The following is a 21,434-nucleotide window of genomic DNA, read 5'->3' as shown; positions in this document are numbered from 1 at the left end:
GGCAGTGGGAAGGCAACTGACATTTTTAAGAAGTGGAAAGACATGTTTTAAAACATGTTTAAAAGAAGTGGGAACCATGTTTTAAAAAGGTAAGTGGGGCAGTATGAAGAATGGATGAAGGGAGACAAGAAGACTTTAAGGACCAGTAAGAGGGCTATTGCACTATCAAGGAAAAACAGGAGATCCCAACCTAAGAAGCTGCAGAAGAGGTCAACAGAGGGAATGATGAAACACATTATGGAGAAAAAATCAAACGTCTCTGGTTACCATTGAAATGGGGGCTTGAGTAGGGGTACGGATGGGAGGAGAGGTAAGGGAGAAGTCAAAGAAGAGTACAAGGTTTCCAGCTTCTACAATCAGGTAAAAGGTGACTCTACTCACTGAAATTAGAAAGCAGACAAATGGCAGATAAAGCAGGATGAGGAACTTGGCTTTGCACAAGTTGATTCTGAGTGACAAACATCAGAGAACGATGTCTCACCGTCTCTCTCAGCTGCACCACCTTCTGCCTTACCATTTCCAATCAATGTACTTGAGAGATTAATGTCTACTCACTACCTCGACCCACTCATTACAAGCTCCTACCGACCTTGCTGATGCTACTAGCCAAATCCACTGGCCTGCTTTCTGTTAGCATGTTCTTGTCCTCCAGGCATCATTTAACCCTGTTGACCATTCCCTGTCACCCAGGCCGGTGTGCAGTAGCACAATCACAGCTCACTGCAGCCTCAAATTCCTGGACTCAAGCAATCTTCCACTCCAGCCTCCAAGAAGCTGGGACTACAGGTGCATGCCACCACGCCTGGCTCATTCACTACATCTCAAAGCTTTCTTTTCCTTTAGTTTTCGGTACATCTCTCCTTCCTGGTTCTCCGCTAACTTTTGTGTCCTATTAGTCACATGCTAGCTTCTTCTCAGCCCAACCTTTAAATACGATTGTCCCCCAGGATTATATTCTAAGCTCTCTTCTTCTCTTCCTACTTCATGGACTTCCTATTTGAGTAAGCTCATCCATATCTATAGCTTTAAGAACCATGTTATCTAATGACTCCAAAATCTGTGTCTTTAGCATCAACATTTCTCAAGGTTTAGGTCCAAATTTACCACTGCTTTCCAGATATCTCTACACATAGGTCTTCTAAAAAGAGAGTCAGGACTGGCAATAAGACATTATGTTGCTTGAGTGCTATAAAGATTGGAACGATTGCTGTAGGAAAAGGGAAGGAAATAATTCAGAAATAAATACAGCAGCATTAAGATCTTAAACAAGAGAGTCAATCAAAATGTTATTTGATTTTCTTAAAAAGCCTGGGGACATAATTAAAGAAAATGGATCAGATGAATTAAGCCAGGCTTACAGGATAAGTGAAAGAAAAAGTGAAGGGAAAAAAAGAAGTGAAGATGTCAAGACTGAATTTAAAACTACTGCTACACAGTAAAAGTATCAATTATCCCCAAACTGATGTGAAAAAAACTGCACAATCCTTTCAAATTTCAGCTGATTTGTGTGTGTGTGTATATGTGTGTATCTGTGAACTGATAAACTAATTCTAAAACTTACGTGAAAATGCAAAAAAAAAAAAACAATAAGGCAATCTTGAAGAATAACATCAAAGCTGGAAGATTTTAAACTACCAGATATCAAGACCTATTATAAAGTTTCAATCACTAGAATGTGAGATCGAGGCAAGTATGGACACACCAATGGACTCAGATCCACACATATATGATCACTTGATTTATAACAAAGGTGACACCAGATGAGAATACTCTTTTTAGTACATGGTGCTGGCTCATAGCTCACATTGTCACACCCAAAAAAAATTCCAGATGAACTACAGATCTACATATGAAAGGAACAACAATGAAGGTTTTAGAACAAAATAGGGTAACATCATCATAACCATGGAATTGGAAAAATTTTCTTAAATAGGACACACAAATGCACGCAAGTGGAAAATTTTAATAAGCTGAACTATATTAAGAACTTGTGCTCCTCGAAAGAAACCATTAATAGAGTGAAAAGGTAATGTACAGAAAGAAAGAAGATACAATATGTACATCAAATAAAGGGCTTGTATTAGCATATATAAAGAATTCCTATAAATCACTTAAAAAATAAAACAACAGAAGTAGGCTAATTATATGAAAAAACAATTCACAAAAGAGATATTCAAATGGTCAAAACCTATGTCAAAGTACCCAATTTCATTAGTCTTTAGGGAAATTCAAATTAAAATCATGATGTGATAGCACTACACATCTGTCAAGAATGAAAGTGAAAAAGACAAAAAAAAGTTGACAAGGATGTAGTAATCAGAAATCTCATACTGTTGCTGGAAGTGTGTATCAATACCACCACTTTCAAAAACGGCGCCAATATATACTAAAGCTGAATAGAACTATACCTGATGACCCACTAATTCCCCTCCTAGGTATACGCCCAACAGAAATGTATATAAAGCTGGGCACGGGGGTTCATGCCTGTAATCTCAGCACTTTGGGGGGCCAAGGCAGGCAGATCACCTGAGGTCAGGAGTTCGAGACCAGCCTGGCCAACATAGCAAAACCCCGTCTCTACTGAAAATACAAAAAACTTTGCCACGTGTGGTGGTGCATGCCAGTAATCCCAGCTACTCGGGAGGCCGAGGCACGAGAATCACTTGAACCCAGGAGGAGGACGTTGCAGTGAGCCCTGGTCGTGCCACTGCACTCCAGCCTGGGTGATAGAGTGAGACTCTTGTCTCAAAAAAAAACAAAATGAAAGCAGATAAAAACCAGAAATGTGTGTAAGTATGTACATGCCAAAACACATGATTAAGAAAATTTACAGCAGCACTCTTCATGGTAGTCAGAAATTAGAAACTACACAAATACCTATCAACAGTAAAATGAATAAAGGTATAGTCACAAGGAATTTTACACAGCAATGTGAACAAATCTAAAAACATAATATTAAGGGAAAGAAATCAGAAACAGAAGAGTACACACTATATAATTCCATTTATATAAAGTTCAAAGCAGGCAAACTAATCAATGCTGGTAGAAGTTAGAATAGTAATTACCCTGGGTTTGGGTACTAAAGGGACACAAGATGAGCTTCTGGGGTACTAGCAATGTTTTGCTGCTTTATCTGGATTCTGGTTACACAGGTTGTTTAGTTTGTTAACATTCACCACACTGTACACTTATGATTTGTGCACCTTCCTCTATGTATGATATACTTCAATGAAAAGTTCAAAAGAAATTTCTGGCTGCACAATCCAATAGCAGGACTGAAGTAAACCTAGGACTATTCTGAGAGACTCGGAGATTAGAAAGGGTCAAAGACTTGGTCTTAATGAGGCCAAAAAACAGTTTCAATGGAAGGGAATAGGGGAAAAAGGTTATAGCTAAAGAATGGAATTTCAAAATTAAAAATCTCAGAAGAAGCATAGTTTCGAAGGATGGCAATACCTAGTAACATTCTTTCATGCCCTAAATTCTGAGATCTAGGATGTCTCAGTAATCTCTAAATTTCTACTTTAAAAAGTATTGGCCAGGTATGGTGGCTCATGCCTGTAATCCCAGAACTTTGGGAGGCCGACGCCAGCAGATCACTTGAGGTCAGGAGTTTGAGACCAGCCTGGCCAACATGGTGAAACCCCGTCTCTACTAAAAATACAAAAATTAGCTGGGCGTGGTGGCGGGCACCTGTAATCCCAGCTACTCGGGAGGCCGAGGCACGAGAATCGCTTGAGCCTGGGAGGTGGAGGTTGCAGCGAGCCAAGATCGTGCCACTGCACTACAGCCTGGGCGACGGAGTGAGACTCCATCTCAAAACAAACAAACAAAAAAAAACAAAAAAACTTGGATGTCCATTTCTTCCCAGTCTCCCTTAAGGTTGATATTAATGAACATTATAGAATATATGCATCCACATATCCTGAGAAAAGGTCTTATTTATGTTTTCTACTTCGGCCCTTTTCATTTTTTCCTTCAGTCATTTTCTTTAGTACTCCCCACAGCCCCCTTATAGTCTTCATAATGGTGTACAATTTGAACTATGTTTTCTTCCACTTACGACTTGCCTGGTTCCCTGGAGGTGTAAAGTCTGGCCAGTTCCCAGCCTCATTTCCCTCTCAAGCACAGAGATAGTCATATTGCACTTTATAACCCCAACATCTAACACCATGACCCAAATACACTAGGCACTCAAACTACTATTGAGGATGATAACAGTGTTATCTTCTTAGTAAACCACTAATGACTATACTTACTGTTACTCATAGATAAGAAAGTTGCTGTGCAGGAGCAGTTTTCCGGTGTTATGAACCACAGCTCATTCAGATGAGCATTATTTTCTTTGCTGATATTATATAATAATTTACAAACAAGGCCTTATACACAGTCCTCTAAGATTATTTTTATTTTACACTTAATGATTGAAATGAGGATGCAATTAAGGCCATTTTAACAAAACTGACTAAAATTAATATTCTCACCTCTAAATGAAAGATTTCCTCTATATTAGAAAGTAAATAAAGGACATTTCACTGTAACAGAATATTCTTTCATGGACCAGAGCCTTCTTTGTCAAAACTAAAAATGCTTAAGTCTTCACACAGAACATATAGAACATTTCTGAAGTTAAAACACATTCAAAGTTAAAATACACTCAAAGTAACAGCAACATCAAACTGATATAAAACATAGAAATAAAAGCCATACAAGAAAAATAAAAGACATAATTGACAGAGAAAGTAGTTTGCATCCTATAAAGCGTTGCCTACAACCCTCATAGGATAGGCAAAGAAATAATAAAGACAGAGGCCCAACTCATTCGGAGCTTTGGTATATGTGGGCCTTTCTGTCGGGGAACTTTTGGGTCTTTATCTTTTGGAAAACGTAACTGTGGATTTGAAATAGATTTATACATTGCAAGATCTTTCTCAAATTAGAAGCTAAAACCTCCAAGGGAAGTCCCAAGCAAGTTTTTAAAAAATGAAGAAGACTGAGTTGAAGGGTTGTCAGCAGATGCAGGGTACATAAAACAGGCGTGCTTCACCAACCATGTACTCTCACAGAGCCCCTTTAGAAAGCCTTTGATCTCCCAATTCAGAAAAGAATAACACCATTTCAAAACTCTGAAAAACTTCTCATTAGAAATGGTATTCATAAGATAAACTATAAAAGATTAGTTTTCTTCATGTAGAAGAGTGATGAAGCTTATTATAAGGTTGCAAGATGTTCTTTAGTGTCAGAGGACAAGCTATTTGAATATCAGTGGTAGAAAAAACTTAACCATTAGCAACACATAATACAAACCTCAAAAGTGACATAAATTTTGCATCTCAATTCACTTAATAAAATATACTTTAAAGTCTGCCAAGTATTAGGCATTGTTCTGGGCACAGAGACTCTAAAGATGAACAAGAGATGGTTTATGCCCTTGAGAAGCTCACAATCTAGACTACTGCTGTCCAAGAGAACTTTCTGTGATGATGGAAATACTTTTTATCTATGCTGTCCCCTAGCCACATAGTAGCCACTAGCCACACGTGGCTATTGAGCACTTGAAATGTGCCTTGTGCAGCCAAGGAATTAAATTTTTATTTGATTATAATTAATTTAAATTTTAAACTGACACACACGACCAGTGGCTACCCTACTGGATAGTGCGCATCTAGGTGCATGTATGATAACTAATCCAAAAAGTATTAAGATTAATGCCACAAAATGACAGTAATCATTAATATTCACTTACCTCATTTAGTATGCTTTCCAGTGTTGGAGGAGTATCAACTTGAGGAATATCAAACTCCTTGTCATCAATCTAAATAAAGAAAAAAAAAATAATGCTCACAAAATGATGCCTTTCTGCTTATAATTGTGAGAGGTTTTAGTTGATTAAAACCACCATCAGTTAAAACACAAACTTACCACCAAAATGGTCAACTCAAAAATCCATAGTAGTAAGTCAAAACTACGGAGTGGCTTCCTTTCCTATCTACACATTCATTTACTATCAAGGACATATATGCACTAACTGCACTATCCTGACAGCCCTTTCCAGAACACTTTTTTTTTTTTGAGACAGAGTCTTGCTGTGATGCCCAGGCTGTAGTGCAATGGTGTGATCTCAGCTCACTGCGACCTCCACCTCCCGGGTTCAAGCAATTCTGCCTCAGCCCCCCCGAGGAGCTAGGAGTACAGGCACGTGCCCCCACACACAGCTAATCTTTTTTCTATTTTTAGTAGAGATGGGGTTTCACCATAAGGCCAGGCTGGTCTTGGACTCCTGACCTCAAGTGATCCACCCATCTCGGCCTCACAAAGTGCTGGAATCACAGGCGTGAGCCACCACGCCCGGGCTACTTTCCAGAAAACTTCTGTTGAAAGACTTTTGCATCTGCTTTCTTAAACATGACAAAACAACATCTAAGAAAACCCCTAATTTTCTAAGTTTAGACATAAGTCATAAGCAATAAGCAAAAGTCTGACATCACGTTTCTTAGTTATTTCATAAATTACGGTGAGAGATAATTAGGTCAAGCAACATGTTGTTATTCTCATACTCACAGAAACCCATTAACATAATATTAAATCAAAGGGAGAAAAAAATGCTGTGCAAGATAAGGAACCTACCACTGGCTCTGTGACTTTGAGAAGTCATTTACATAGCTGCATGCCAGTGTCTTCATCTATACAATGGATTATCAGAGTGTTGTGAGAGTTGTGAAGCTCAAATGACAACATGAATCAAATTGTTTCATAAACTGTAATGGACTATACAAATGAAGAGTAAGGTTATCTCATAAAAATATACACGTGGGAGGCCAAGAAGGGAGAATTGCTTGAGTCCAGGAGTTTGAGACCAGCCTGGGCAACATGGCGAGACTCTCTCTACAAAAAAATTAAAAATTAGGCGGGCGTGGTGACACACACCTGTGGTCCCAGCTACTTGGGAGGCTGAGGTAGGAGGATCACTTGAGCCCAGGAGGTTGAAGCTTCAGTGAGCCATGTTTGCACCACTGTACTCCAACCTAGACAACAGAGTGAGACCCTGTATCCAAAAAAAAAAAAAAAAAAAAAACCTATACACAGACTCCTATTAACCCATGCAAAAATGACAGACTTAAGAGTCTCTGGGTCTAATCAACACTGGTTAAACATTATCACTTGACAGAAATTGAAATTTTTACCAGATCATTTTTGAACTCCAGTTCCTTGTCCAGATCTATGTAAGAGAATTTTGAAAGTGAAGCTTCTAGATTGAAAGACTTATTCAGCTCTTCTTCGCTCATCTTGGCACAGAGGCTCTGTTCCACATTTTCATGGTCTGGTTCATTTTCCATATTTACTTCTAATAACAGTATTCAGTCCATCAAAGCAAGTGTTTTTTTTGTTTGGCCTTAGCTCACAAAGACCTGAATGATCATATCTTTTCAAAAAAAGAAAAAAACAAAAACAAAACAAAACAGTATCATTTAGATTTCCTCCTTGTCAACTGGACATTCCAAAGACTTACTTGGTCAGATTTCACCTAAACATCTGATTGCAGGCAAACTGAAATTAACAGTGGGGTACAGGGTATGTTATTAGGAGAGGGTTTCAATGAGAGCATAAAGGAGGAATAGCTAACTTGGGCTCAAGGACTTTGGGAAGTGGCCCGCCAACCAAAGTCATGAAACTGGTGATAGTGATAACTTAATAGGCTCAGCCACTAGACCTGGTACCAACTAGATTTATTTACCTAACAGCATAAGGGTAAATCGGTGCCAAAAGCTGCAAATGCCTTCCTTACGTTCCAAACCCCAGGGTAGTGCTCCAGTTCCCCTAGAAATAAGCATATAAACCAGTTTTGTTGTTGGCCTCTGCACAGGGCCACAGACGTCTCTGGGAGCTTAGCAGAAACACTGAGGATGAACAATTATCTATTTAATACAACACGAGCAAACCTAAGGGTTCAGATCTACTAAAGGAAACAACAATGACCCCAAGATAAAATAATTCCATAGCCTACCAGAGATTTCTAGAAACAGAGCTAGTCACAGAGAAACATGGACACTTTCAGAGAAAAATGAAATACTAAAGAAAACTAGAAACGTATACAGCTTTTTATTATTTCACAGCTCTAAATGACAGATCGCGCTTATATCAAAAATCACAGATAATTTGGTTTACTTGCAAAACTGTCATTTTTAGAAAGTAAAATATACTTAAAACATTTTAGAAAGCTAAAATATACATTAAAACACAAGTTTAATAATTAAGTTTGCTTTTAAATGATTTTACTTTGTGTTTCAATTAGGCTACAAGTGACCCAACTTTAAAAAGTCCAGTTAGCTTCACCTGTTTAGGATAAAGCAAAAATATGAAAACAGAAACAATGCCCTAATAATAATAATAATAATAATAATAATAGTAAAGATCATTTTGTTTTCTCAACTATATGTTTTTCACAGTACCAAACAACTGGCAAAACTCTCGGTGCAAAGCTCTTTCAAACTACATACTGCCCTTAGAGTGTATAAACACCACTACCACCAACCCTTGCCCTGCAGTGAGCTTCTCTTAGTAAATTAGATTGTGTATGTTAGTAAAGACGGATTGTGCATGTTAGTGAAGGCAGAAAAAAAAGGCTTGCAATTACTGAGCCACTTAATTTCTTTTAAGAAATGGAGTCTCACTATATTGTCAACGTGGCCTCCAACTCTTGGGCTCAAGCTATCCTCCAGCCTCAGCCTCCTGAGTAGCTGCGACTACAGGCATGTGCCACTGTGCCTGGCTTGAAATAACTAATTTTTTAAAAAGTTTACTGAGATTAGTTGTTTTTAAACAATATGCCAAAAATTCACTGACAATTTTATCTAATGAAGCTCATTAGTTTAGTACCTATAATTAATTTCACTTCCTTTGATGTTTCATTTTTATCATATTAAAAGAAATGAATACTTTGTATAAATCATGGACTCATGAAACTGACTTTTCAAGAGCTGAAACCAACCTTTCTAGCTATTACACTATTTGGTATATTACCAAATACAGACTAATTTCTTTCACATGCTACAAAAAAATGGCTTTTCTGTTTATAGGGTTGTGTCCTAATAAAACACACACTATCAAAACACATTCCTAAAACACATAACTGAGGCCACTCTTTGCCTGGCAACATTTTAAAGTATCTTTCCAACATCAGGTTCTAAATATAGGGCTCCTTTTACAATAACCCAAATGCAGTAGCAATACGAATGTTTATATGCATTTCTTCAAAGACCCTGGCTCATGACAAATTACTTTTTAATGAAGTCTTTCAGCTCCTATTTGTACCACTAAGCAAAAATTGTTGCAATTATTTAACAACTATTTACAAATATGTGCAATCTAATTCACGTTCAGTGGTTCCTAAAGATGTTATTAACTTTTATTCTTATACATTTTTCAAAAATAGTGGGAAAGACCATATAGGAAAATAATATTTAACTGATTTAATAATCTAAAATGTTTCATATTTTATATTTGTCTTTCCAAAATAACTCAGAAAGGAAAACAATTTTTTTCCAGCTCTTTTTATCTCATATCTGGAGTTATTAAGAGGTTCCAAGACCATATAACAATTCAGCATCTGTGAACCCCAGTATCACACTGAAGAAGTGTCAGGTGATCAGGCACTCCCTGAAGACATCATCCCGCCAAGCTACCCTGTCCCGTTTCTGACCTTCATTTCACTGAGCTCCTTTTACCGATGTAATGTGGTGGCAAAGTGGAAAGAGCACAAGCCAAAGAGTCTATTAAACTCAGGTCTGCTGTTGTGGCCACTTTTCTTAGAAATGACCAGGAAATAATCACTTCTCCCCACCTCTGACCCTCCAAAAAATAAAATAGAAAAATCAAGTCTGAATCTGGACTTTATGAGTTCCTACCTGTGACCTTGGTTAATTTGTTTACCTTTTTTGAACCTATTTCTATATCATTAAAATGGAATATTGTGGACATTTGTGTTGTTTGCTCAGAACGCGTCTCTTGTTCTGGGAAGGGCTCCTTCAAACCATGTGTTCTTGTAGAGGCTAATGGTCAAAAATCCCTTAGTAAAAGGGATTATGTGACAGCCAGAGTCTTTCACCAGGATTCATTAAAATGGAACCGATGAGGAAGAGGTATTTCCATTGTTCTCTATACAATGAATAATGCGGCTGAGCAGATCCCACACTCCCCACCCGGCTCTCTTCTGCAGAAAAGAAATCACTCACTTGACACACACCTAATTAAACACTAAGCATCTGTGACTGGAGATGTACCTCTAATGATAGAACTTAGGTTCTAGGTACAGATTCTCTAGCAAGAATGAAACCTATCTAAAAAAAAAGAAGTAGAGGCTGGGCACAGTGGCTCACATCTGTAATCCTAGCACTTTGGGAGGCCAAGGCGGGTGGATTTCCTGAGCTCAGGAGTTCAAGACCAGCCTGGGCAGCAACACGGTGAAACCCCGTCTCTACTAAAATACAAAAAAAAAAAAATTAGCCAAGCGTGGTGGCGTGTGCCTGTAGTCCCAGCTACTCAGGAGGCTGAGGCAGGAGAACTGCTTGAACCCGGGAGGCAGAGGATGCAATGAGCCAAGTTCGCGCCACTGCACTCCAGCCTGGGCAACAGAGCAAGACTCCGTCTCTAAAAAACAAAAAAAAACAAAGTAGAGAAGAAAGTCCTGACATTATTCAAGCCTCAGATTCTAGTCTTCTATGAAGTTAGCTCTGCCCATAGCCTTCTAGCAGTTTGGCTATATAAACCAACATATACTCTCGCAACTTCCCCTTTTTTTTTTTTTTTTTTTTTTTTTGAGACAGAGTCTTGCTCTGTCACCCAGGCTGGAGTGCAGTGGCGCAATCTCGGCTCACTGCAAGCTCTGCCTCCCGGGTTCCCGCCATTCTTCTGCCTCAGCCTCCCGAGTAGCTGGGACTACAGGCGCCCGCCACCACGCCCGGCTAATTTTTTGTATTTTTTAGTAGAGACGGGGTTTCACCATGTTAGCCAGGATGGCCTCGATCTCCTGATCTTGTGATCCACCCGCCTTGGCCTCCCAAAGTGCTGGGATTACAAGCATGAGCCACCGCGCCCGGCCTCAACTTCCCCCTTTCTTTTAGCACTTAAAATTGAGAGTCCTGGCTCTTATGAATGCAACTACCTACTTTGCAGGGCTCCTGTGAGGAACAAATGATATGACTATAAAGCATTTAGAATAATGTCTGGACATAATTTTCAACAGATATTAGCTATTATATTTAAAACCTCAAGATTTTCAAATTTTTCTAAAGTTAAAGATTCTAAAACCAAATCCAGTATTTTTGTAAAGGTCTAGCCAGTGCTAAGCATATCAGAACAATATCCTGGCTATCACAGCAGTTCTTCATGAGCTGAATGGTAGGGGTTTTGTCTAAGACTAGTACAGCCCCCACCAAAGCAACAAAGACACTTAATAAAAACTTCAATTACAATAGAAGTGTCTTATTGTTACTAACTCATTCTAAACTCATGTTTTGGATTTTTTTAACATCAACATCGGTCCACCCTCTATTAGTGAAGGCAACTACGTCCCCTTCCCAAGTTCCTCTTTTGTCACTTACCAGCAGTTACTCCTTTCTTCATTTTAGTCAGTAAGTTTTTCCAACTCAAATAGACCTGATGAATCAAAAGGTCATCATGCTCAAATTTTTTTAAAAGGAGAGTTCACGGCCGGGCGCAGTGGTTCACGCCTGTAATCCCAGCACTTTGGGAGGCAGAGATGGGCGGATCACGAGGTCAGGAGATCGAGACCATCTTGGCTAACACGGTGAAACCCCATCTCTACTAAAAATACAAAAAATGAGCTGGGCATGGTGGCAGGCGCCTGTAGTCCCAGCTACTCGGGAGGCTGAGGCAGGAGAATGGCATGAACCCGGGAGGCGGAGCTTGCAGTGAGCTGAGGTCGCGCCACTGCACTCCAGCCTGGGCGACAGAGCGAGACTCCGTCTCAAAAAAAAAAAAAAGGAGAGTTCACACAAGCAGCTTCTGTGAATTTTTCAGAAAGTACCTGAGCTGGAATCCACCTGTGGTAGGCAGTATGAGGGTATCCAACAATGCCAGTCCTAATTCCCAGAAACTGTGAATATGTTACTTGATATGGCAAAAGGGATTTTGCAGGTTAAATTAAGACCTTGACAGGAAGGTTATTCCGGATGATTTGGGTGGGTCCAATGTAATCACAAAGGTCCTTGAAAGTGGAAGAGAGAGGCAGAAAAGAACGCCAGAGAAAGAGATGTGACATGAGAAGTAGAATCAGAGAGACACCATGTCATAGGCGTTGAAGATGGAGAACGGGGCTTAGGAGCCAAGGATGCAGGCAGCCTCTAGAAGCTGTGAAAGACAAGGAAACAGATGGTCTTCTAGAGCCTCTAGAAGGACTGAAGTCTTGTCTTGACCTCTTAATTTTAGTGAGATTGGGGTCAGACTTGTGAAGTACTGAACTGTAAAATAAATCTGCATTGTTTTATACCACTAACTTTACGGTAATTTATGGCAACAATAGGAAATGAATAGACAGTTGATCCTTGAACAACACAGGTTTGAACTTCAAGGGTCCACTTACAGGTGGGTTTTCTTCCGCCTCTTCCACCCAAGACAGTGAGACCAACCCCTCCTCCTCCTCCTCAGCCTACTCAACGTTTAGACAAGGATGAAGGCCTTTATAATGATCCACTTCCACATAATGAAAAGCAAGTATATTTCCTCTTCCTTAGAATCTTCATATCCTTTTCTCTAGCTTACTTTATTGTAACTAAATACAAATAGCACACAAAATGTGTGTTAAACGACTGTTAATGTTATCAGTAAGGCTTCTGGTCAACAGTAGGTGATAGAGGTAAAGTTTCTGGGGAGTCACAAGTTGTACTCGGATTTTCCACTGGTTGAGGGGGCAGTGCCCTTAACCCCTGCATTGTTCAAGGGTCAACTGTACTAATAAATATAAGTTAATTTGTTTCTGGTCACATATCCAACATTCTGAAATATTAACCCTTCCCTTGTGTGTTGGTGTTGCCCATGTGTTTATTAAGCAGGCCCTTCATTCCAATATATGCACCAATGATGAAATGCTTAATATATGATGCTTAATATTTCACACTTGATACCGATCCTGCTTCAGCTATCCCTTAAATGTTATCCCAGTAAAAGGCTGATAATCAACCACTCATAAATTCCTGTTGGGAAGCAATTCTACAACTAGTTCTTCACCCAACCATCGTGTGAGCTAGTGTTTTTATAGTTCTTAAGGGGATGCCATACCAGACAGTACTTGCACATAACAAAACAGGCTACGTGATTTCTTAGTCTCTCTTAGAATGAAATCAGATTAATCTGATAGGAAATATATGTCATGGAATCATAATTACGCAGTATGCTGTCCTCTTCTGAGTGCTGATAAACGAGTATTGTAATAGTTCAGACATAAGATTATCTGACATCTTGATAATTGTTATTTCCTCTTAATTGTTGTTCTCAACCAATTAATGATGCAAGGACCATTAAAAAAAAGATATGTGCCATATAAACAGCAATGACTTAATTATGACACTGGCTAACTGAATAAGAACTCTAGAATGTGTGACCTGTATTAGGCCAAGTTAAACTTGCATCAGTTTTTTTTAAGAGATGGGATCTTGCTATGTCGCCCAGGTTAGCCTTAAACTCCTGGCCTCAAGCGATACTCCTACTTCACATCTCCCAAGTAGCTGCAACTACCAGCCTGTGCCACCATGCCTGGCTTTTCACCAGTTTTCACCTTGGCAAACATTTATTCCTAACTGTTCTCAAGCTCCACGATCCTGTTTAATCCTGACATTCTTTTCCTCCTAAAAGTGTCATATGAGATACTTTTTCACATTACAATGAAATAGAATCATTTTTATTTACTATATAATGCTAGAAAAAAATCACAAAATCATGATATAGTAACAACATTACATGCAAATTTTTGTTTTTGGCCTTCCCAATCCAAGTATTTCTCTTCATTCCTTTGTTTTGTTTTGTGGTTTGTTTTGTAAAGGGAAAAATAAAATGCAATGATGGATTAACTTCTATTAGTTTTCTATTACCTTCTGGCAAATGGACTTTTTTTTTTTTTTTTTTTTTTTTGAGACAGGGTCCCCCTCTGTCACCCAGGCTGGAGTGCAGTGGCATGAGCTCGGCTCATTACAACCTCTGCCTTCCAGGCTCAAGCAACCCTCCCACTTCAGCCTCCCAAGTGGCTGGGTCTACAGGTGCACACCACCATGCCCAGCTAATTTTTTGAATTTTTCATAGAGATGATGTTGGCCAGGCTGGTCTCAAACTCCTGGGCTCAAGCCATCTGCCCGCCTCAGCCTCCCAAAGTGCTGGGATTACAGGTGTAAGCCACCGTGCCCAGCACAAGTGGACTTATTTTTAACAGATTCCCAATGCCTCCAGGATAAAATCCCAAATTCTAAGCCTGTGACTCCAGATATCACACGAGTTGATCCTTCTGCCTCCTTCCCTTACAATTGAATTTATTATTTTTGCACTAAAAGTCCTTCATGAATAGCTTCCACTTTCCCCCCATGTCTGCTCAAGCTGATTCACCTTCCCTTTCCTTTTCTTTTTCTCTACATTTATCTAACTTCCTTTCTTCCTTCTGGACACTGTTCAAACTGGATCTGCCTATGACCTCTTCCTTCCCTAACCATCCTCTGAATTCAGAAAACATGTCCTCTTTTAAAACAGAGGCTTGGCTCTTTCCTCATGCTGATTCATTAGTTAATTTACCATGTGACTATCTTTTCTCCCCAGCTATATAATAAAAATGGGGCCATGCTCCTTTGAATATTCCACATCACTGGGCTTACTGGCTTGCACAGCTAGGTAGACATTCAAAAAATGTTTGATTAACATAGGAACTAGGAGACAGGAATAACATCTGTGTTGCAAATTAAATCTATCAGTGTTATTACTTGTCATTGTTAAGCTCCAGAAGATATTATTTGACTCACAGCATATAGGAATCTATACCATAATAAGTAAGCCAAGCTATAATTGAATACTACTTATATGTAGTCAAGCTTGTCAACCACTGCAGGTCATATTTATCAACTATCAGCTAAAACTTTGCTTCCTTAGAAAGGCCTTTTTTTGCCCTGCTCAACTAGGCTATGTTCCCTGTTAGTATGCACCCGTAATATCGTTCTCCTCTTTTACTACACTTAACCACATTGTAATCATTTCCTCATTGTCTAAACCACCACTCCTTGCCCCCAGTTGGAATGCAGGTTCCATGAGAGAGCAAAGACCAGATCTATCTTGTTCACCACTCTATTCCCTGTGCCGATATGACACAGCAGCTGATCAACCCACCCATCTACCCACCCACCCATCCCTCCCTCCCTCCCTAGGTAAATACCCAAGCAAGATGCATCACTGGCTTCCAGAATCTCAAATAGCAGTTCTGGTCATGTAATATAAAGAATGGTTAGTTACACTACTCCAAAACGCCTCCATCTGTGCAAGTTCCATTCTTTGCATCTAGGAGAGATATTTTTAAATCATTGAGCTCATTTATAACATGATGCAAATCCCACAATCTCGGATGTTTTATGTTCTTTTACGTTAATTCAGCTTAGAGGCCAAGATGAATACAGTGGAAAGGTACCATACTTCCATTCAATTTACAGGATTTCATCTATTATCTTCAGCAACGGGAAGGAAAGAAAAAGAAATGATTCACATAGAGCCAGAGACTCTGCATACCTCTACTCAATAACTTCTTGCTTCACAGTGAGCACAGAATAGGAGATGGTCAGCTGCTGTTCTATGTCTCAGTTCTCACATGCCTCACACCCAAGCAATTCACGTCACCTGTGCTCAAAATAACAAACGCCATGCAGTTCCAACATGAAAAACAAGATCTGGCTGTACTGGGCTTCCTGAGAGACCCACCGCTTGTCAGTCTCTGATATGACTCCCTCTTGGGGTACTTTGAGGGTACTCAATTTTCACCTCATTCATGGCCTTTAGATACAGACCCTATTTAGAGCAACATTACTATATACTGGGATGGGCTGCTTTACTTGACCCTGGAATTTCTTTCCAAGAAGGCACATTTAGGTAATTGTAGCTCACAGTGCCAGAACTGCCACAACGAAAAAGCCCAACCCTCTGTTTCTCTTTCTGTTCTGTTGGTGAATGTCTAAATGAGGAGAGTGATCATAAGTACATACAGATTTAAAAATGTTAAAAAGAAAAGGGGAAGGAACAGTGCCTAAGACCTTCCTGTATACAGTGCTAAGTTACTGCTATGAATTGTCAGACACAATCAGCTCCAGTCTAGAAAAGAAAAATCTAATCCCCTATCACAATATACAAAACAATAATATGAACTAAGTCTACAAATATCTAGATAATGTACAAATTCTAACTTTATTGATCAGTTTTACATCAATATGTGTATGAGGTAGTAAGTGAAATAAATAACAGAGAAAAATGATCACTTCCAGCTTCTATAATACTGTCTCCACTATCCTGAGAATCTCTCTTCTCAGACCCACTTCAGCTCCAAAGAACTCCTCCTAAAAAGCACAAGGGCCTTGTGTAGGCTGAAATATATTCCCTTTTCTTCTTCGCATAACTGATACAGGTAAATTCTTGTAAGGTAAATGCGCAAAAGACAGGATTCCACTTAGGTAAAGGCTGAGTAGATGATGGCCTTCTTTATTAACTTGCAATTAACTGTCATCTCAATTTCTCTTGGTTAGGTGTGAAGAAGGATATAGAGTCATGAGAGATTTATTCTTTTTTTTTTTTTTTTTAAGAGCAAGAAGTAACTGGAAGCATCTTGCTGAATTGCAACAGAAAAAACAAAGGTTAAAACACCCCAGCGCCACTGCCATCTTTCCTGGAGGGCAACTGCTTCTCCTCCATTCCAACCATGTGATTTTGGTGTTGCTGCCAATCAAGTACCCTATCTGCCTAGCTAGGGGAGCAGAAGAGTAGGCACATCACATTCTTGTGTCCTATGTGGCCAATCAAGGTACTTCTGGAATTTCTCTTTATTCTAGGGTGCTTAATCTTGGATGGCATAACACAGGAGTCATCTGCAGTCACATCTTTTATGCATTTATATACAGTCATGTGCCCCAAAAAGACATTTTGGGTCAATGACAGACCACATATACAACCATGGTCCCCTAAGATTACACATAATGGAGCTGAAAAATTCCTGTAGCCCAGTGATGTCATAGCTGTTGTAATGCAATACATTACTCATCTGTCTGTGGTGATGCTGGTGTAAACAAACCTACTGCACTGCCAGCAGTATAAAAGCTAAGCACATACAATTATGTGCAGTACATAATACTTTATAATAAACTATGTGCCGGTTTATGTATTTGCTATCCTATACTTTTTATCATTAGAGTGTATTCATCTACTTATTTAAAAATTAAAAAATTAGCTGTAAAACAGTTTCAGGCAGGTCCTTCAGGAGGTATTCCAGAAGGCACTGTTATCATAAGAGGTGACAGTTCCCTATGTGTTACTGCCTCTGAAGACATTCCAGCGGGATCTTCCTGACTCTGTGTAGGCCTAGGGTAATGTGTGTGTTTGCGTCTCAGTTTTTAAAGATTAAAAATTTTTTAAATAGAAAAAAGCTAACAGAATAAGGATATAAAGAAAGTATTTTTGTACAGCTAATTGTACAATGTGTTTGTATTTTAAGCTAAGTTTTATCACGAAGAAGTCAAAAACTTTTTTAAAAGTTTGTAACATAAAAGTTACATTACAGTAAGCTAAGGTTAATTTATCATTGGAGAAAGAAAAAAATTTTTAATAAATTTAGTGCAGCCTAAGTGTACAGTGTTCAAAGTCTACAGTAGTGTACAGTAATGTCCTAGGCCTTCACATTCACTCACCACTCACTCACTGCCTCGCCCACAGCAACTTCCAGTCCTACAAACTCCATCCATGGTAAGTGCCCCATACAGGTGCACATTTTTTAATCTTTTAAACTGTATTTTTACTGTACCTTTTCTAGGTTTAGATATACAAATACTTGGCCACTGTGTTACAACCACCTACAGTATTCAGTACAGTAACATGCTGTGCTGGTTTATAGCTTAGGAGCGACAGGCCATCCCACATAGTCTGGGTGTGTAGTAGGCTATACCATCTAGGTTTGTATAAGTACACTATGATGCTTGCACAACGACAAAATTTGCCTAACTACACATTTCTCAGAATGTATCCCCTAATTGTCCCATGACTGTAACAGGACAGAATGAGGCTTGCATTACAGTTGCAGAAGAGATAGGGAACTGGGGGTTACTGGTCCTCTGCAGAAAGGGAGAGATACACAAGTACTCCACCACTGGAGTCACTGGATTTAGTGATACCCCAGCCCCTTCCAGGTTTGGAGCCAATAAATCCCTTTTAGCTTAAGCCCATTTGAATTTTCCATCACTTGCAACAGAAATATCTTTGACTAAAAAAAGTATAATTGCTATTAGAGTAAACCTAAGAAATTCCTAACAGTGAAAAATCCAACGCAAAGCTGTAGTTCCTTGCTAAAACACAGAACACATTTACTAATGTCATACAGCGTGAAGATAAGTCAAATATTCATTCAAGATTCAGTTAAGAATACAACAGTTTGATCTTACCAGTATGTAGAGATGACACTTAAAGCTGTGGATCAAGAGAACACACCATCTAACTCTATGAAAGCTATCAATACATCCAAAGTTAAACATACTTTATTAAGTTCAAAAGATCTTCTCATTCACATACATAACTGACATTTTGTGTCACACTGGTTGAAATGTCAATGGAACAGTGAGATACAGCTAAGAATCACCAACATGTCCCAATATTCTGGAAGACACAAAACATCCATCTGCTGACAATGGTCCAGATACGAAGAAAATGTATTAAATATAAAGAAAAAATCAACATATTACTCTGTTAGAGCTCTGGAAAGAATTTTCTCACATATGCCTCTTTGACCATATAAAGCCCAGTAGTTCAACGAATTTTTTTTCCATTTATCTTTATTGCATACTCTATGGAACAGGCCAGCTATTGCCAGAGGATTCAATACCTACTCTGTGCTTAAATTTAACCATGAGCAAACCCATGTCTTACACAAACATATGCAGATTCTCCATCCACATTTGTATTAGATATACCTCAAACCCACACAGGCAGACATAGGCATACACAGACAATTAACATGTAATTATCTCCCAAACGCAGACATTTGGAATAAAGTTTAGCACCACAAGCTAACATCCATGCTTGTTTTGCTTGGGTTTTGTGGCTTTTCAGTAGGGGAAAGTAGAGTATGGTAGAGGGTGGATGGTGCAGAGGACAGAAGCCTTCCTATTCATTCTAACAAGAATGTAAGAAGTGGAGGGGGCCTGCTTATTTAAAGAAGGCTCCCCAGCTAGCTATTCCTGATAACCCAGGGCCATGGAACCTCTCACCGATCCTACCTCCTGCCACCCTATTCTCCTGTGAAGCACCCCCATTTTGTACACCCAGACACTCTGAGCAGCTGTTTCCCTCCTTCCCCAGGTGCCAAGCACGAAGAACTGGCCAAGGCACAGGAGTAGCCTCGAACTTCAGAGGCCCACCTTTCACCCTGCTGCCCTCACTCTGGTGCACAACTTGCACGTGGAGACAAACTGGAACCAGCCTCACAGGGTGCGCACCGATCCTAAGAGGTGGACACCCCATCTAAGCCTCAGGCTCAGGCACCCTGATATCAGTCCCTGGAGGATACAGGGGTCCACACCTGTTTCCCAGGCCCGACAGACGGGCTACACACCTGTCCCGCCCGGGAGTGGGGAGGGGCATGACACCCGCCACCTAGGCTCACAGTCGGGGAAGCGGGCGCGCCAGTCCATCAGCCAAATTGTTGCACGACTGTAACAGGACAGAATGAGGCTTGCAATTACAGTCGCAAAGCAGATAGGGAACTGAGGGGTTACTGGTCCTTTGCAGAAAGGGAGAGATACACAAATACATCACTGGAGTCACTGGATTTAGTGATACCCCAGCTCCTTCCAGGTTTGGAGCCAATAAATCCCTTTTTACTTAAGCCCATTTGAATTTTCACATTCATTTGGAACCAGTAAGTGGAAATTGCCCGACCTAGTTCCGGGCCAACGTACGACACGCCCCTCCACTCGAGAATCAACCCCGCCCGGCCTGTGGCTCGAGTCCGGTTAGCCCGTCAGGGGCTGCTCTGTTCGCTCCCCGAAGTCGCGCCGCTGTCGCGCGGGGAGGAGGCGCCGAGGCTCAGAGACCTGTCGCGCGCTCTCCTCCTACCCTGAATACGGCCCCTCAATCCTGTCTCCTCCCCACGGACCCGCTCTCTGGAAACTCGTTACCTGAGCTTGCTGCCATTGCGGCCCTGGACCGCCGGCCCACGTGACCGCACCCCCTGCTCTAGCCTCACGCACGCGCACTACCTACCACTACGGGCAGCGCTTCCGCTTTCCTCCTCTCACTGCTCCCCCTCCTGGGCGGTCCGCGCCTCTTCACCACGCCCCTATTTAAAGGGCCAGAGATACACTGTCTTCTCCCACGGAAAAAATAGGTGATTCACATCTTGAGGACCAAGAGAATGGAAACGTCGAAAGAGTAGCGCAGACAAATAAATAGCAGTCCTTGAGGTGAGAGGAGAAAGCTCCTCCTTTAAGAAAGTGAACTTACTTGCAGCCAGCCCAGAAAGGAAGTTGATTCCCTGCCTTTTGGAGTTTGCAACCAGTAAATTCTTTTTAACTTTTTTTTTTTTTTTAAAGATGAACTCAGAATTGCCAATTTATTTTGTCAAATAAGGACAATAGGCACACACATACTAAAATACCAACTATTATCTTCTAATACATTGTCAGTATTGCTCCCCAAAATACATCTTAACACCAAAAATATAGGAGAAACATAGTCTCAAATAAAGGAAACATCTGAAAAATGAACAAAAACGTGTGCTTATTTCTCTTATCGCTCCTGAAGAAAGGTGAAAGCTTTCAGAACAGACTGGTTTCTAGAGTCATCACTGTAGGTAACATTAGCCCCAGGACACAGATTTTAGGCCTGCTGGGGGCTATGGTCAAGAAAATAGGAGGAAGAACACCAGAAGATACTCTTGGAAGGAGATACAGAAAATATTCGGTTGGGCAGACATTTCTGAGCATCAGCTAGGTTCACTAGTCTTCTGGGCCTTCAGAAGACCCGAAGGTGTTGCCCTGCCCTCCAGGCATTTATTTTCTAAGAATTCAGTGTACAGATATAACAAAATACAAGGCAGTATGTTTTGAGTAATATAAAGAAAGACATTGAACCACCATTTTCGGATCACAGACAAGGGGAAAGGTTCAAACACTCAAGGAAGGATGTGGTATCTTGTCAGGTCC

At 40.2% G+C, this 21,434-nt stretch overlaps 1 protein-coding gene across 3 annotated transcripts in view; it reads right to left on the bottom strand.

Moving 5' to 3' along the window:
• The window catches only part of VPS8 (VPS8 subunit of CORVET complex), a 236,463-nt gene extending 215,966 nt beyond the window's left edge, over positions 1–20,497 (bottom strand). For 2 of the 3 annotated variants that reach the window (XM_030822940.1, XM_030822941.1), the window contains exons 1-3: positions 20,409–20,491; positions 7,185–7,423; positions 5,747–5,815 (exon numbers count right to left, since the gene is read on the bottom strand). In XM_030822940.1, the coding sequence (XP_030678800.1) occupies positions 5,747–5,815; positions 7,185–7,337 (222 nt within the window). In that variant the 5' untranslated portion in view covers positions 7,338–7,423; positions 20,409–20,491. Of the gene's footprint in view, positions 1–5,746; positions 5,816–7,184; positions 7,424–20,408 lie in introns of all 3 variants that reach the window. The other variant, XM_030822939.1, reaches the window with a different exon arrangement.
• Between the last annotated feature and the right edge of the window lie 937 nt (positions 20,498–21,434).

The sequence above is a fragment of the Nomascus leucogenys genome, chromosome 11, assembly GCF_006542625.1.
Source record: "Nomascus leucogenys isolate Asia chromosome 11, Asia_NLE_v1, whole genome shotgun sequence".
Taxonomy (NCBI): Eukaryota; Metazoa; Chordata; class Mammalia; order Primates; family Hylobatidae; genus Nomascus; species Nomascus leucogenys.
This window is presented reverse-complemented; position numbering and strand designations above follow the sequence as displayed.